Here is a 17843-nt window from a genome sequence, read left to right as displayed (position 1 = left end):
AATTATTATAACAGAGAATTTAAGAACTTACTTGACTGGTCATTACAAGTTAGAAGATCATATTGTGAATATCGAATTTCATTCATGCAATACGTATTATCTGTTCATTTGAGACGGATTAGACAATGTGTAATTAGGAAATAATATTCAATTTTACACTCACTGTTGAACCACAGATAGATACTAACGTCATCTACGATGGTTGTGATAAAACGTGAAAAAACAAATATGGCGGAAGACAAGATTGGTTCATTGGAAGAGGAAGCTTTGAAACGAAAAGAACGCTTGCAGGCTTTGAAAAAGAAAACCGAGGATAACAAAGAAAACCAAAATGATAGTGCTAGTACGTTACCGAAGTGAGTTTCGTTGTTCTTCTTTCAAGTGATTGTAATTTTTAAATCTAACCTCATCTAACCTCAACTAACCTCTAAAGATCGATACTTATTTTTGTATTTGTTTACTTTATCGCCACAGACCGAAATTTCGGAGTTATAAACCACAGGATGACAGTCTTAAGGACAAAGTATTAGAAGATGCACAGCCAGGTAATGTTGAAGAGGAAGTGCAAGATCAATTAAGCGCTGCAGTTACGAAAGTTGTCATTGAGGAGCTTGTGAGTAATTGTTTACAATAGATCAAAGTATTTGTTGTTATTTGATATTTATTTAATTACAATCTTTTAGGATATTAGCAATCTTGCCCCCAGGAAGCCAGATTGGGATTTGAAGCGGGATGTTGCAAAGAAATTAGAAAAACTAGAAAGAAGAACTCAGAAAGCAATAGCTGAGCTTATAAGAGATCGTCTTAAGCAAGAGCAGCATGATTGGGCTGCTGTGGTAAATGTGGCAACCAACGATCAGACAAAGAACAGTCTTTAGGAAGTTTTAAATCTTTTATAAAATTTTAATAATTTTGTGCATATAAGTATAACACAATAATAAAATATATTAGTAATAATTTTATTTATTATCGTCTAGATTACTATAAATTTCAGGACAATATATTTCATAGACATATTCATGAAGAGAACTTATTATCTATAAGACAAAAGTATATGTATATTATCATAAGATTAAGGTATGTTATCATGGCAGCGGTAGGAACTGTTGAATAAATACATACTAGAATTTTTGGTAGGCTTTATAACTTATAAAATACTTCTATATCTTTATTCATCAAATAAGATGCAATCAAATTCAATTATCATTTGTTTTCTATTTCTATTGTTTTGACTGTCACATTGTGAAGAAAGATTATATGTATCTACTGTTTAAAATCAGTCAATGTAAAATTTCTTCAAGTATTTATGTACATTGTTTAATATATCCCTAGAACTAAATCGTAATATACGCGTAATTGCGCGAGCACAAAAATAAAAATATTTATTTCCATTCTTATTTAGATTAGAAATAAATATCATAGATAACAGAACCTTTGAATACAGATGCCCCGAAGAAGATAAATAATACCTTTTTCACAAGAAAATGTATTATATCAATACTTATTTAGAATTCTTATCGATTACTTTAAATTACAGAATAGTCAATGTGATCGACTAGAGTTTCCAGTACATTGAGCCGATTATTGATATGGTAAGACAAGAGTGGCTGCAAGTATCACTGCAAATGCTGTAACAGAAATAAATAATTATTTAATATCTAAAATTATGTTACTTTTTGAGATTAATATATATTTTACTTTCACACACGCTAAATTACTACTTTGATTTCATAAAAATTAACTTTCCAGGCTGATTTCGTTATATTATACAATTAAAGAAATTTATGACCCTAAATAGAAAAGGATACATACGTGACATAGTCCACATGCTTGCCCCAGAATGTCCATTATCTTTCTTATTATCTACAGGAGCCTCTTCAAGTGTATTAGTATTCACTTTCTTAGGTGCAGGAGGATTCATCATTTCTGGTTTCTTGGCAAGAGCTGGAGCTGCGGTAGTTTGTGCATTTCGGACATTACGATAAACCGTTCTACCGTCCAAGGGTTGTACTGGGCGGAAATTATGCGTTACATCTTCGCCATTAAAGGATTGAATAGAACGGAATGCAGCCAGCTATAAGAAAAAAATCAAGCAAATATAGACAATCAATTATGACTATCAGTAGAGTTAAGAGGAAACACGTTTCAGGATTATTTACGTAAAACATTTCCAGAATGTTTAAAGAGATCTAAAAATAAATTCCAACGCTGCCATTCAAAATAATTCTTCATCCTCTCTCTTACCATTTTATACTAATTATTTTTTAAATAATACTTCACCTTATACCTTATTTCCTTAAATTTCACATCTACGACTGGAATTTCATTCATCCTCTAACGTGTTTGTCAATTTCTTAACTAAGAATAGCAGTTTATTTAACCATCGAAAGAAATTACTTTCTCCGGTAAAAGGTTTCTAATAATCAAGTTTGGACAGCCGTGAAAGAAAGCGTTTGTAGAAGATATTTGTACAATATTCTTCCATATTCACTGTTAGACGACGTTAAAACCTAGGCAAATACTCTAAAAGCACCCTTGTACTAACGAAATTTACATTGAACTCGATTGCTTTTGAAATACCTGTTCGTGGGAAATATGTTGAGGTTTCGCAAAGTCGATCCACTGAACGATCTCCAGACAAGGAGGTGTGGTCAGTGATCCTTTATATGTAAAATAATCTTGCGCTGATGCAAGATCAGGAGCGATCAATTTGCTTAGAACACTGCTATCCCTTAACGCCCCATTGCTACCAGCCTTTTTTATTTCCAATATTTGCGGCACGATCAATGCGAACAATGGATTCGGCTCATTCGTGGCCTGTAACAAACATTTCTCTCGATAAGATTTTTCCAACAATTTTTCCAATTATCCAGATAAAACTCGCTACGATATTCTCTTCGTCGATTAAAGTCATCCTTTTCATCTTCGAACTAACATCAAACATATTCGATCGAACTTGTCGAGATGCGAGCGTAGACAAAAATAGGTTTCGCATAAAATGCTTCTGTTTTAAAAGAAACAAACTCGTGAATGTATGTTTTTCACGTTTGTCTCAATAAAATTACCAGACTGAAATACGATTACAATAGCCTTCTCGTCGATTAAAGTTTCTCATCTAGAAACGCGTTTCGATCGAATTTGTCGAAGTGTAAACACAGACAAGAATAGAATTTCTATAAAGTATTTCTATTTTTGAAAAAACAAACTTACGAACGCGTATCCTCCACTCGGATGTTCTGTCCAAGTTTTCCGAATCAATTTAAACCATTTAAAGAGATGCAGAATATACGTGAAATAACGTTAGGTATTACGTACATGCACCCAGTTAGAGTCGGTTTGCGCGATTTACATAACTGATTTTAGGTATAGAGTACGCGAATTCGTGTATACAAACTCTTACGAAAACAGAAATATCCATAGAGGAGGCACGAAAGCGAGACGAAGTCTCTTCATTCTACGTCTTCGACTGGAAATACTCGAAATTGATACTAATCGATTTGATTAGTAACAGATACTGCAGCGCAAACTGTGAATTTTTATGCAAATTGGTACTTCTTATAATTCTAATTAAAGAAACGGAGTGTGGGAGCAGAGATCTATATCGTTCGTTAAGTATACTTTTCTACATCTCTATATTTATATTCTGTGGATTTTTGCAAACTTTAAATTTCCCATAAACGTATAGAAATTCGCAGTCTATTTATCTACACTGTTAGATCGACTAGATTGACTTTTCGCCGTATATTAAAATATTTCGCGATTTTATGTTTGATAGAAGGAAAAGTTTTGTTCAGAAATATTTTTCAAAAATTTTCGCAATACTTTTCGGAAAGAAAAATTTTCGCAGAAAATTTGCAACATTTCTGACAGTCGATAAACCTTGTCGAATATTTACTGAAATTTCGAAGAGAATTAATCGTTACATTGTCATTTTCTTCGTGATAATTTCCGATAAAGTGGCATATACCAAGTTGCTCGGCGTAGCAATAAATAATTGTCAATATTTGATACTTATATACCTGGTACCAGTATCCAAGTACACTGAGACCATCGTCGTGCTTTATGGCTTCGTCGTAGGTGCCATATACCTTCTTCCAGAATACTGCGTGCATTTCCATGGAGTACGAGTGATTATTTATCAGATCCTCGGATCCTAGACTGTCATTGTCTCCCCAGTGGAAGTGCAATTGTTCGAACACGTACGTGCTGTTGAGGGACGCCCCAGATATCTCAGGAGATTCAGGATCGATACTGTGGATCATCACTAAAACCATGAAAAACATACAGATGTCAATTTATCGTGTTTGCAAAATTTATCTGACGAAGAGGTCTTATTTTCTGGAGGCCATTTTTTTCTAATGCGTATGATTCCTCGAAGCTTTATCTTAATCGGGACAAGACAATGACTGTAACGTGCTATAATCGACGTTAATTTGCAGCTGTTCAAGGATACGAGTCACGTTCAAAGAACGCACAGAACAATCGAAATGATCCTACACGGGTTAATTCAATTTCTAAGTTTTCTACCTTCTTGGAAAGATAGGTGAACTAATCTCTTAAACAATACTATGTACGTACAATTGTTGAAGGAAAGCTTAGCGTTGAACGCGTTATTACTGAGTTTTGCATAGCTACACGCGATGCTCGTTACTTTTAATTTGCCGAATGATTCAACATTATCAAAGAACGCGTGAATGCTGTTGGGAATTAAAACGATGAGATTGACAAACGAATTGACAAACGAATCTATATTCTAATTAGATAATGAAACGTGTTTCAGTATGCAGTCTGATAGGAATATTCGCGCGTGTTTGTAACGAAGGAAATAAAACTGACGTAACTTAATATAAAAATACACGAATGACAAGGAAATTCGTATTCTAATTAAACGATGCGACATCCTTTAGTATGCAAGGGAATAAGAATAGGTACGTATAAGGAATTATTAATTCTTAAATTATCATCGTGTCTACTAACTATCGACTATAAGATTATTGCAACGTCACAAAACGTATATTCATTTGAATCGTCAGATATCCGATGTCCGATGCTTCTTCGTATAATTCGATTGCCTCTTATGTTCTTAATAAATCATCACAGAAAGTTCTCTGTCTCTGTAATTTTTCCTGCTGTACTTTCCTTTGTAATAACAGCAATGCGCTTTCCGAACGTTTATTTCGATTTTCTAACTTTCCGCTTTAACTGACGCTTTTTCTTTCACAAATTTTTACGAGATACTCTTTCACAAAGCTGCTTACACGATAAGTCCCTTGCAGTGATGCGATATTTTGAAGAGACTTTGATAGTGTCAACGGAAAAGATATTTGCTAGAACTGTTTAATAATCGTTTAATCTGTCTGTCAGAGATAATGTACTTTAAAAGTAAAATGTCTTTTTCGTGTTTGTTTACGCTTTTACGAACTAGACGATGACTATCATCGTTCATTTACTCGTCGATATCTCGACCTTGTTATTCCATACCTGTATGGCCATTGTTCATTATGAGAGCTTTATGGGGTTTCTGAAGACCGGAAAATTCCAAGTCCGGGTAAGACGCAAGGTCAACATTGTTCTCTTCTATGTCAATCGGAGATTGAAATTTCCCAACGCACGTATCATCATCTTCTTTGGTCCATACTGAAGGAGCTGGAAAAGATACTTTTTAGAGTACACGTTTAACAAAACGAAGGCGATCAAAGATTCACTTTTCTACTTTACACGAACTTTATCGATCTCATTATGTCGTAAAAGATTAAACCAATTTCTGAATTAACTGATTCTATATATTTTCACGTTTCGTAATTTCACGACCTCGAACGTACATTTGTTCGCCGTTCTAAGTTTCCAAAAAATTGCAGACAAATTCTAAAGTACTTATCGTTGCCTCTACTGTATCGTCCAACTGTTCGTTGGATCAAATGCTTAATAAAAGAAAAGGAAAAATTGTTTTCGAAGAAAGTTAGAAGTAGAACATCGTTTGCAGTGCCGAAGTCTATGCACGAGCAAACTGACAAGAAAATAAGGTAAATGTTACACCGTTTGTTTCATAAAAACATAATAATTATACATTATATAAACTTTTCCACATCTGAGTCATAAATACGAGCGAGATCGTGATGAGATTACAATGTTGAACGAGTAACGACGTTTAAAACGATGACATTTATGAGGCTTTCTAAGGAAGAAAGTTGATTGATCACGTTGAAATGGTAAACAACTTACTTACAGGTCCCCATAGCTTCAACGCAAATCAATTTTATGTATCTATGAATCGCTTCTTTTTACGCAGTTAAACTCACCTTTAGTGGCATCGTAGCTGACACTACCGGCTGCGATCAAATCTGAAATGCAAACAACAATTTGTAAAACCGGTCGATTTACATGTTACTAGTCGTTGCACGCGCATAGATAAGCAGGTTTGATCAGATTTCATTTTTAATTAGACGGTCATTAATCGACAACCGTGAGAGCCTCATTATCTTTGCGCATAAATCGTCGTGTGGATAGACGTAGATAAAAGAAACTCTATAGAACGATAAATTTTATTTGTCAACAGAAATATCGGTTAACACGTTAACTGCCATAAGGGCCACCGGTGACCGACGACGCAGCAAATGTTAAAAGTACATAGCACGATTGTTTGAAAAAAAGACAATCGTAATAATTGTCCACAACGCCGTGGGCCTCACCACGAAAAATGCTTCAAGCATGATTTTATAACTCATTTTATTTGCTGCAAATAATATTTCAACATAATATGCATCGCATAATGAAAAGTTCACGTCGGCGCCTTGTGCAAACCATGGAAAATTCGTCTGGCAGTCAACGTGTTAACTGAGCAGATTAAATCCTTGCCCAGCGAAATTTGCATCATTCTTGAAACAAAGAATCGTTTCTCTTCCTTTTTGTTTGATAATTTGATAGTATTTGATACCTGTGTTTTCATACCCAGTACATGCAAATACGTAAATTCAACTTAAGAAATAATAAATATACTACGGATGTTTAGACTGATATTTCTTCGAAAACCGAAAGCCCAACAGACGGTTCTTTCGCTTATTGCATACTACAACCAGTGTTGAACTTTCGACCGTTCGCGGGGAGACGCGATCTCGAAGAAGCGCGCCAACGGGAGTTACGATTTGAATAATCGACGCCACGAATCGTCCGATCCCTTATTTCGGTTAAGATAATGAATATAACGCTGATATTAACAGGTTAATATATATTTTCAATAATCCAACAACTTCAAGATGTGATACAATGGTGCGTATGTGAAATGCCAAACTACGAATGAGTGAGACTTGAGACTCGTTTCGTATTGGAGATTGTGATGAATGTATCTTCTGTCGATTGATTGTCTTCGACTTGGCGACTGTGATGACTTGATTTACTCGAACTGTGTTTTAACTTACTGATGAGCTTTGACTATTACTTGAATGTTACTGTGGAACAAGTCTAGAGAGCAAGTAGAGAGATGAAGTCTAGAGCACAAGTGACTGCTCTGTAGTTGCGAGAACAAGTAAACTTTGAATTTACTTATAATTCTCAATGAGAATTGATTGTAAATAGTCCACCAAATAAAAAAAGAAAAAAAAAGTAAAGTTCGTCCTTGTGTTATCATGGAGGAAAGCTCGGGGTGGGTGTGTTTGTTGTACGAAGAAAGCGGATTCATTGCTCACACCTTTCATTGGGAAAGTGAGGGTAACGATCCACGATGCCCATAAGTAACTCATAGGTGACATTGTTCATGGAAAAAACCAGCTTTCCCGCTAGGTAAATACTCGCTTTTCCTGTTATAGAAGTACTCTCTTTCTCCGTGATTTTATGAACGAATAACAAACCTAAGGACTGTTCTAAGGATCAGCCATAAGCCGAAAATACTTGTAGGTATAAAGATTCCGTTCAAAAGATTCTGTTCATGATGGTTTCGTAGGTTTATTAAGGGTCTGTATAACGATGCATGCGCTTTTGACGGCCAGACCATGAAGGACGTCACACGGATCATCTCACGCGACGTAACAAGTGTACTTTTATATGTTCGATGTTTCACATACTTTTCCATATTATATGCAATTTTCTCGTTATCTATGTATCTAAGAAATTTTTAATAAACACGTAAAACTTCACAGTCCGATAGTAAACGTGTAAATACTGTTCGCTTTCTCTATTCGATTATATCAAACTGAATATACTTAAAAGAAATAAAATCACCGGTATATTCTGCTAAAGTAACGCGTAAACGTAATTCATAAAGTAGTACACGTGAAATAGTTAGCCGCAGAAATTAAAATTGATCCATCCCTCGTCTTTCGAGCGTTAAACAAATCGCAAGAAATTACGCGAATAAAACAAACTGTACTTTGATGTAACTCGGTAAACTCGGTAAACAAGAGGATAAAAGGATCTGGGTTGGGCAGATATCTGTAGCGGTTTCACGCTTCCGTGGGAACTTCTCGAGACTGCAGTGAAAGTCGATTTACGAAAGATTTACAAGCGAGCGCCGCCGCTTTTGCACTCGGCTCGTCACAGATGAATTGTTCTAGCCGAGTCGATTAAAATATAGAAGCCAACTACTCTGCTGTACGGTAAACCGTCCGACAACGAATATCGATTCGTCCCTATGAATTCGATTGCACCGATTATACCGTTACGTGCTGCGACATCAAATACTTGGGATGATACATGTCCGGCTGACATGCTGTTGAATAATAAAATGTAAACTTGTTTAACGCATGCAACAAGGACAGTACGTTTTTAGCCGCGAAGAACCAGTTATATGTCGTATACGGCGATTTCATGTTTCTTTTGCTTTTTTTCCTTCGTTAAAATATTCCGCTAATGATCGCCAGATACTGGCGAATCAGCGAGCAAATACGTGCTTTCTACTGCATGTGGCATAAATTGAAATTATCAGTAAGTAAGATTTGAAATAAAAGGAACGAGGAAAGTGCAATAACACGGTTTTCTACTAATCTCCTTCACAGTTAGAAGAACATATTTATACAAATTACAATTTAGTTTCCAGATTACTACTTTCTTAAAGGGAAACAAAAAACCAATAAAACGGACGGTGCATTATGTAGATACTCTCTCTTCTCTCGCTTCTTTTCTCTTTCTCTCTTTATTTCTATCTTTCCTGTGTAATACGTATAAAACATGTATCAACACATACAATTTATTGTACGCGTCTTATGCATACATACACACGTATCAATATTAGATTGTAACGTAACTTCGTCCTGCTTCTATGTCTGTTACATATGAAGCGAGAAAATTTCATATAACAAATACAACGAGCAGGGCAAATTTCTGTTACAGCCTGTAATAGAAATATATAACACGATACAGTTGTAGAGATATGCAAACTACGTACGAAAGAAGAAGAGAAAAGAGGAAGAGACGCAGGGAGAAATATATGGAATTAAAATCAACGCTGACAAGAAAATAAAAAGGAACGTCTATTTTGTCAGGAATTGCCCCGAGGTTTCACATTATTGGAAAAACGTATTTAATGTCACAGCGGTTACTTGAGTCGCGGACATACGCATGGATTATTCACGATTCGAAGGTATATATTCGATAAATTCGAAGTTCCAAGCGGAAAGGGAAATAGGCCACTTCCTCGCTCACAGCAAAGGCGCTTCTCGGTTAACGAGTCAGCCCTTGCACGATCTACGAATGATATATGGCGCGTGTATTCACGTTGCCAGATCCTATGCATATGCTCGACACGTGCGTCGAATGACAAACGTACGAAGAAAACGGCGGTTCTGTTTCAGGATCGCCGATTATTACCAGGCGAACAGCCAAGCCAAGTGGGAGGTCCTTTCGACAACATTTCGAGGACTATAAACTAATTTAGCCGATTTAGCATCGTCATTGAACGTCATTGAACAAGCAGCAGCATGTCCTTCCGATATGCGAAACGTTTATTCAGTTTTATTGGTCACGGATGCGCTGCTGGTTTTCTCGTAAAACCTAAATGTTCACACCAAGGATCATCCTACGATGAAAATGGGAGCACGTGTATTGCAAGTGAAGCAATCGTTGCGTTTCGTTGCAAGAAACTGCTTTTTTTCCGGATGGAGAGAAGTTAAAGGGACGACGACCTTGGGTTGGTTATTCGATTGCGCAGGATATTGCTACACTGGACGATCGAACATCGCGTTATTACGTTTTGAAATAGTTAATTAAAGCGAGATACCTCGTACGAACGTGAAGAATGTTTGACAAAAAGAACGATAAGTAGGAGACGACTAATTTTAGTCGTTAATACCAGTATTTACATATCGTCTGTGTTAAGACGACTTAAGAGTTGAGATTTCAAGGGACACGATCTTCTCTATCTTCAATCGCGAGGATTTATTTTATTTTTCACGATGCAAGGTCAAAATTGAAATCGGATATTACTTCAGGCTCGAACTATCCGCATACCAATATATTTCAGCGTCGAACGTTCCTCTCTCGACCAATATTACTATTTCTCTTAACAGGCTTTTTCTAAGCTCGTAGTTCTCATTTAGGATTCCATTATTTGTGAGGTGGAAATGTTTAGGAGAAAAACGACAATTAACAGAACACTTAAATTAATAAGAAACACTTAAGTTAAAAGAAATGGCAGGCGACTATTTATGCCAGTGAGTTAAAGAATATTATTACGATTTCCGGGAAATCCTTTCCGAATGTTCAGTGCTGTAGGTTTATTTTATTTTTTTCCATGTGAGGTTAAAATTGACAAACGAACGTTAGTAGCGAACAAATGCAACGGTAATTATATTTATCTAATCGTAAGCACAGGGCAAAATACATAGATTAGATAAATAAACGTAATAAACAAATAATAATATCTTTTTGCATAAAGACTCACTGTTCTCTGTAGGGTGTAACCTGTGATACGTATGTTTACGAGAACACATACCTCACACTTGTGAAATACATTTACCTTGCAAGAAGTTAGTGCTATTTTTAACATTCGTGATTATTAGACTGCGGATGTTTATTCAATTGTGGAAACGTTAAAAATGCACATATTCATAGAATGCAAGTAACACAAGATTGCACAAAACGTTCATAGATGTAGTGGATGAAACAATAAAACTACCTGGTTTTGTCTTTTCAGTTGCTAAACCGCGTGATAGATTCCTTCGCTATTCGTCAATTTATTTATTTAGTTATGAGAGAACGTAAGAATTATTTAAAAAGCGCAAGATGCACGTATGTAAATTTTTCCGATCAAACACACATGTACATTTATAGACGTACACTTTGTAGAAAACTCGGACAAATGTATCGCCTGATGTAATTTAATATGTTCATAAGTATACGAATTTACAAAAATGTCCGCGATCATTCGAATCGTTAGAAAGCTCATTTACATTCGTCAAAGGCACTTCGATATTCGAATTACCAGGTCGAATCGAGGCCGTAGATGAAATATTATAAAACACACGGCGTTCATCGACACCCCAGTAGTTTACATCGTTCGTTTCAATCTACGATTTCGCTGGTCGTTTTCGATACAAGGTTTCGTATTACTTTCTTTCATACAGCACGCCCCTATTTATAACAATATTCCATGTATAGAGATACGTCACGTATGTCTATCTACTTGTTGTCAATTCCACTTCTACTTGTTGAAAGTTTATTGCACGAGCTTAAAATCGACAATGTCCGTAATATTCGTTAATGTTGAATGGTTATAGACGCGTGGCCCGACCCTGACAGTATCGAAGTATACTCTATCGAGTGTGCTTTGCTGCACATACTCTACAGTGAAAATCTCTCGAGTTTAAACCGCTATATCTAGACTACGGATGTTTAGATAAATTTGTATTCTTGATTGAAGAGAAGGAACCTAAAGAGCCATTTATTTCCTACTACTAAAGAATTGAACAAGCAGTATACTTTATCATCTGTTTCAGCAGCAGCGATATAAAATACAAAATACAGCGAATTTACTGTTATTCTAACACCAGCAGGGAAATTTATATAATAACGTAATTTTGACTTTTACTATTACCTTTGCTGGCTAAAGACGATCGATATTTCAGAATAGCAAATAATTATCGATCACTGGCTTATTTTACGATTCAATGAATTTATTGGTAGTTTATAATATAAAGTAAGCTACGATGTGTAGACTGTAAAAGTTACAATGGATTAATGACGAGATAAGAGGATCGTACGATAAAGAATTCAACGTTCCATTGATACTACGCTCGATTCGATGGTCGTTACACTTTCATATGCAAAGACGATCGTGATTATTAAATGGAGAATTAAACGAAGGAATAATCGAGTACGTGGATTAATTTTATCTATCAGTGATTCATAGTACGCAGAACAAGTCTAGCACGTGTTTTTGTTACATCCTAGCGATGATACTTTGAACGACGTATATTTATATAACTTTATTCAGTATTATAACGATTTTTATTCGTATTCATTGGCCGAGAAATATTCTCTATGCTATCATTGCTAGTTCGATTCACGCTAGTTACATTTATTCGAACGTTCTTAGATGTCCTGTTATTTAAAAAAAAATATTTTAATCCAACTAGAAATAATTATCAAAGAAGAAGAAGAAGAATCGTTCGATCAAGGCAAAACGAAATCTCGGTTAAAAAATAGATATGCGTAAGTCTTAGAAAACGATGAACCATCAAAATACGTGATTCATACGTAAATTAATTCGACGACTAAATATGGCTAACCACTACCCTTGGAAATAAGCCGCGACTTATCCGGTGCGTTTTTTCTTCAGGAAATTGCGCAACACGTAGCAGCACGAGGCAAATTGTAAAAAAATGCGGCCGTGAAATCGGATGCACTTATGGGTATTACATATCTTCTTGGGCTATGTGCATATGTAATTTTTTTCCATAAAGGTAGGGGAGATCGAAGGCAACGATACCGCCGGCTTCGTTTATCAAACGCACGTCCTTTCAGTGAAAAATGACAGGTAACGTCTCGTCGACCATTTTTTCTCTCTTTTAAACGCTAATTACATTATCTATATTTCTTTCTTATTTTCTCCTTCCATTCCATTCGCTAATTCGTTGCGTCGGACTTCATGCGCTTTAAGTACAACGTACGTTATCCGATATACGTGTTTTAAATATGTCTCGCGAATTCTTGGGAAATAAAGCATGGTAATTTAAAAATTAGATAAACACGGCTATGCAACTATTTTTAAGTATCGTTACTTGACACGTGCAAGATGCGCAGGATACCGAGACATCAAAAAAAGAAGGGATGTCCTTGGGAAAATTTTTAAATTTGCAATATATATTTACTCCGCGTGATTCATATTTTGTCTTTCTTTTTTTTTTTTTTGTTGTTGTTTTATGTAAATAACAGACGTGTCCAATATGCAAATCAGGCGAAAGACTTGACGAATTACGGTAAGGTGTTCTAAATCAACCTCGCCTCGATCTTATAGAAAGTGTGCAGTTATTTTATTGGTAGATCTTTTATTGTAGCGTAAGTATGCCACTTTGAATGAAAGTCAGATACTGTTCTAATAATAGAGATTCCTTTTGACAAAAGAATCGGACCAATTGCTCGTCGCGATTCGCGGTTTACGCCGTTCAACTTCTTTAAAAATATACGACGTAAACGTTTGACGTTTATAAAGTGGAGGAGCGAGAGCTTTAATACCGTTGTTATTTATCAGTCGATGGAAACGTGGAAAACACATCGAGGAGCTTAGGAAACTAGAACTTTACGGTAAACGGCGGTACGACAATTTTTTGCGTCACTCTATTGTTGCGCTATCTACGATTGGAATCGTTTAATCGAAATTACAGTGGGCTATTGCGTTCCAGACATCACTGTGACAAATGCATTGTCTATTTTGTCCTCGATTTTGCAGAACGTTCGCGTATCGATAATTTGTACGCGAAAGGCGTCATGCAGACGCTGTTCTTCGTTTTTTCTTTTTTCTGTTTTCCTACTTTTTCACTTCTCTCAACGATGCAGATAATTTTATTAACCGTTAAATGTCACTCGTGTTAACTGTATATATCGTGATAATCGCGAAAGAAGCGAAGGTTTTATCGATCAAACGATCTTCGTTTGTCTCGTTTCCGATAAAAATATCTGAACAATTTACCCCCTACTTACCCCCTCTTGTGATATTGATTCTTTATCATTATGTCAAAACGGATGCTTCCATCGTAAGTAGGTATTTCATTTGTAATTATCGAAGAGATTCTTTGCAAATTGCAGGTAAATTACAGAGAACTAATTCTTCGAACTAATTTTACTCGAGAGGAAACAAGCCGTAAGCACGAGCGACACTGGATTCAACAAAAACCGTACTTGATAGTTTCGATTTCTTAAACGATAAATTGCGCTAATTAACCTTAAGCTCGTTCAAGGAACATCAAATTATCTCATCTTATTCTAATTGACTGCCTACGACCGGTCTATTCCTCCAAATAACGGTGGAAAATTTCGGGCCACGAGATCTATCGTGATTTACAATCTCGTGTTTATATCACGAACGTCACGATTAATTTCGTTGATCATAGTGTAAAATCGTATCAAGTTGTCGCGAATGTTTGTTACGTAAGAAAATATCAGCACATTAGAAACAAGTTATCGAAAATTGATTAGATCTGTATCTTACTCGATATTTTTTTCAATTTCATGTTTGATCTTATCGATTTCTCGTCGATTGTTTTTTTCGTACTCGTAATTTTCTAACGTTATCTAAGAAGTATTTTGACAAAATTTTCGACAACATACGAAAATATTGCTATATTTTTTTTCCTTTTCTTCGTTTCAATTTCACATGAAATGTTTCCACAAATTACAAATCGCGATGTATCTCCGGCAAAGCCACGTTCCTTGAAATACGACGCGTTCTACATCAATCGATCCGTTGTAACGCGTAGATCACGAAAATAGCGAGATTACTTCGCGGATATTTACTGTCACTGAAATATCTCGCCTCGTATTCGATAAAAATGAGAAAAGAGGAAGATCGGTATCGATTTTCCGTTTGTTCAACTGACAACAGATTTTTTTCTTTCAGATACAAGAGATTCGAAGATCGCAGCGGGATTAACTTTTCGATCGGAACAGAGGAATTTGGAGAGAAAACGCTCTGCCTTTTCGTAATTCTGGGTAACATAAATTTCATATAGGGCCGTTTGAGCGCGATAAGACGGCAAATATAACGAAACTATAAAAGTTGCATTAAACTCTGAGAGTTTAGTCGATGACGTTTTAATCAAAATAAACGTGGCAGGCGGCGCCGTAAATTACAAACGGCTCGCGATTCTGTTTACGCTTATGAATCCGAGAACCGTAAATTACGGCTCGATGGTGTTTAGCTTTCCCTTTTTGTCAATTTTATGTAACGCTTTTACTTCTGTTTTCGCGCAAACATATCTCGTTCAAGTGTGAATCCGGGTCTAATTGTTGTTTGCATACGCTGCTGCTGCGATGCAACCGATGAGCCGAGTTGAACACGCCTCGACCATGCTATGTGATCCCATCGTGAATTTTAAGCGATTTCGTGATATTAATAATAAGCATAATTGATTCAACGTCGGTCATAGTCTGTCAGCAGCAGCCATAGCCGGATGCCAAAATGTATGCTCTTTATTTACATTTTCTACATTTTATATAGTTTTATGCATTTACAGAGAATTAAAGGTTGCAAAAATCCATGCAATATCAGTGAGTATATAAAATATCCCAAGCATAGTTGCTTTCTATAGTAGGTGGTAAGTAAAGCAATTTTTTACCGAGGTTCTACTTTTCAAAATTATATTCTCGAAAATATGGATTTGCATAAAAATCCATAGTCAACGTATTAGTATATAATCGTACTCGGTTTTGTATTATATAACGTTATCAGATAATTAATTTGACGTTATCCAACAGCTAGTGCTATATAGTAATTAAGTAATGTTTATTAATCGAAGAAAGTGAAAGAAAGGAACAAGCATTGCACTTTTAACAGCGTTGTTAGTATGTTTGAAAGTATATAGACAATCGTAGACTGCTAGTTTCTTATCATATCTTAATTGTATTCTAAGCTTTCACTTTAATTGTTGATATCGTTATCAAATAAAATGCGCCATTATATCTCTCTGTGTATTTCGTTACATATCTACCCTGCTATTGTCACTTTTATGAACGAGATTCTAACGACCACAATACTATACCTGTGTTACTATAGACAATTGTAAATCTGGCTTTGTTCCAGAAATATTTTTCCGAAGATATAGAACAATCGCAAGAATTTTCATTAATCTCGTATTGTCAAAAAAATTTCGAATTACATTTATCGCAAAATTCCTATAAAAACTCACTAATATTCACGTCGCACCATCAAAAGTGTTATCATCGGAATATGTGAGAAATCTCAAATTTCTTAAACGTCTTCAACATTTATTTATTCCTCTATTAAACGGACGTTAGCCCTATAATACGTAGATACGTAGTAGTAATAAGTAGAGGAAAATAAAAGTAGATAAAAGTAAATAAAAAATTATAAAATTGCAAAGTTACAAAAGCGAAGCTGCAAGTACGATAGAACAGGAATACTTAAATAAAACACGAAAAGATATTACATTATGACCGTGCAAGCATTGAATATCGTAAACATCGAACGTCTAAAGTTGTGAATCTGTGTTATACCGAAATATCGTCGAAATCATACGGTCCTTACATTGTCGCAAAATCTCGAATTACAGCTAAACTTCTAAACTGAAATTCGTCATAAATATCTATTAATTCCCATAGCGATGTTTCGATTTTTATGTCACGTTCTAAGAATTTTCGTTCGCGCTGCAGTTAGGAGAGGCAGGTTCTAAAAAAAAATCCTGGATTCGCATCACCGTGAAATTTCAAACCGAAACCTCGACTATAAAAAAGTCCCTCGATGTTTATATCGTACCGGTAGAATTCTCATCAAATTCTCAAAGAGATTCGGTCGGAGATCGAAGGTATAATCAAGTTTCCAGCTAAAACTCTCGCTATTATTTCTACAAAGGATGCTGAAGTGCCGAAAAAATGTTTCACTGCCGGCTCGATCATCTTCCAAGCTAACGTCCCTACAAAAATTCTTCAACGTCTGTGTCACAAAAACGTTCGATGCGCGATGTTTCAAATCGAAATCCCAGTTTCACAGTGAATCACGACTGCCTAACCTTTTCGTGATTCACCGGTCTGAAAAAGAGAAAGAAGAGAAGAGAAGGACTTACTCGACGACAATAGGAGCCCCAGCGTGACAATTAAGAAAGCCATGACGAAAGTGGCAACTGTCACTTTTCACTGTGAATGGATGGTGTCGAGGGCCGATCCAAGTTCTGCCGATTCAACGATATGTTAACTTAGAAATACGAATACTCTGTTACGGTCGGTGGTCGACTGAGCGACTGCCGGCTTGTCGACTATGTTAAATAAGAGACCACCACTTTTATTTTGCGGTAGCCTATCGACTGTGCACAAATTTATATACCGGCTAGTGGAGACGAAGAAGCGCGGATGATGACCAGGTAAACGCGATATCGAGAAAGTCGAGAAGGGGGATAAAAGGCTCGATGGTGTTTTTTTGATGATTCACTGGCCCTCAAACCGATATCTCGAAACAAACACAATTTACAGAAATTGCGATAAAGACACAGTTTCTCAAACCTTGTTTCAGCTTCCTTATTCGGGCTGATTCAATGACTCGATTGTTTATTCCCTTTTCCTTTAGGTTGTAAACTAATAGAATGGCATTGTGCTAAATGGTACTGTTGTTTACAGATTATGATAATTTGTATCCGTAAAATTGAGATTTTATTTAGCCACTGTATATACACAGTTTGTTCAGTTTC

General features: G+C 35.9%; 2 protein-coding genes across 2 annotated transcripts; one reads left to right on the top strand and one right to left on the bottom strand.

Annotated features, from left to right (window-relative positions):
* Nucleotides 1–183: 183 nt before the first annotated feature.
* LOC122575871 (coiled-coil domain-containing protein 12) lies at nucleotides 184–962 on the top strand. The gene is made up of 3 exons (XM_043745363.1): nucleotides 184–356; nucleotides 475–613; nucleotides 684–962. Exons 1-3 carry the CDS (start codon nucleotides 199–201, stop codon nucleotides 876–878), a joined length of 492 nt encoding a protein of 163 aa, XP_043601298.1. The 5' UTR covers nucleotides 184–198; the 3' UTR covers nucleotides 879–962.
* Nucleotides 939–17444, bottom strand: LOC122575865 (carbonic anhydrase 2-like). Its single transcript, XM_043745355.1, has 7 exons — nucleotides 17226–17444; nucleotides 6300–6341; nucleotides 5482–5646; nucleotides 4020–4264; nucleotides 2581–2817; nucleotides 1813–2074; nucleotides 939–1628 (listed from the first exon to the last, which is right to left on the bottom strand). The coding sequence occupies exons 1-7, from the start codon at nucleotides 17266–17268 to the stop codon at nucleotides 1582–1584; spliced, it is 1041 nt and encodes a 346-aa protein (XP_043601290.1). The 5' UTR covers nucleotides 17269–17444; the 3' UTR covers nucleotides 939–1581.
* Between the last annotated feature and the right edge of the window lie 399 nt (nucleotides 17445–17843).

Source organism: Bombus pyrosoma, linkage group LG15, assembly GCF_014825855.1.
Source record: "Bombus pyrosoma isolate SC7728 linkage group LG15, ASM1482585v1, whole genome shotgun sequence".
Lineage (NCBI taxonomy): Eukaryota > Metazoa > Arthropoda > Insecta > Hymenoptera > Apidae > Bombus > Bombus pyrosoma.
Note: the sequence above shows the minus strand (reverse complement) of the source record. Positions and strands in the feature narration are given on the sequence as shown.

Excerpts from the sequence above, each read along its gene's own strand:
- LOC122575871 (XM_043745363.1), top strand. The coding sequence starts at position 199 with ATGGTTGTGATAAAACGTGAAAAAACAAATATGGCGGAAGACAAGATT. Across the intron at positions 357-474 it reads AGTGCTAGTACGTTACCGAA|ACCGAAATTTCGGAGTTATA; the intron begins GTGAGTTTCGTT and ends TTATCGCCACAG. Across the intron at positions 614-683 it reads AAGTTGTCATTGAGGAGCTT|GATATTAGCAATCTTGCCCC; the intron begins GTGAGTAATTGT and ends ACAATCTTTTAG.
- LOC122575865 (XM_043745355.1), bottom strand. The coding sequence starts at position 17,268 with ATGGCTTTCTTAATTGTCACGCTGGGGCTCCTATTGTCGTCGA. Across the intron at positions 6,342-17,225 it reads GGGGCTCCTATTGTCGTCGA|ATTTGATCGCAGCCGGTAGT; the intron begins GTAAGTCCTTCT and ends TTTGCATTTCAG. Across the intron at positions 2,075-2,580 it reads AACATATTTCCCACGAACAG|CTGGCTGCATTCCGTTCTAT; the intron begins GTATTTCAAAAG and ends TTTTTCTTATAG.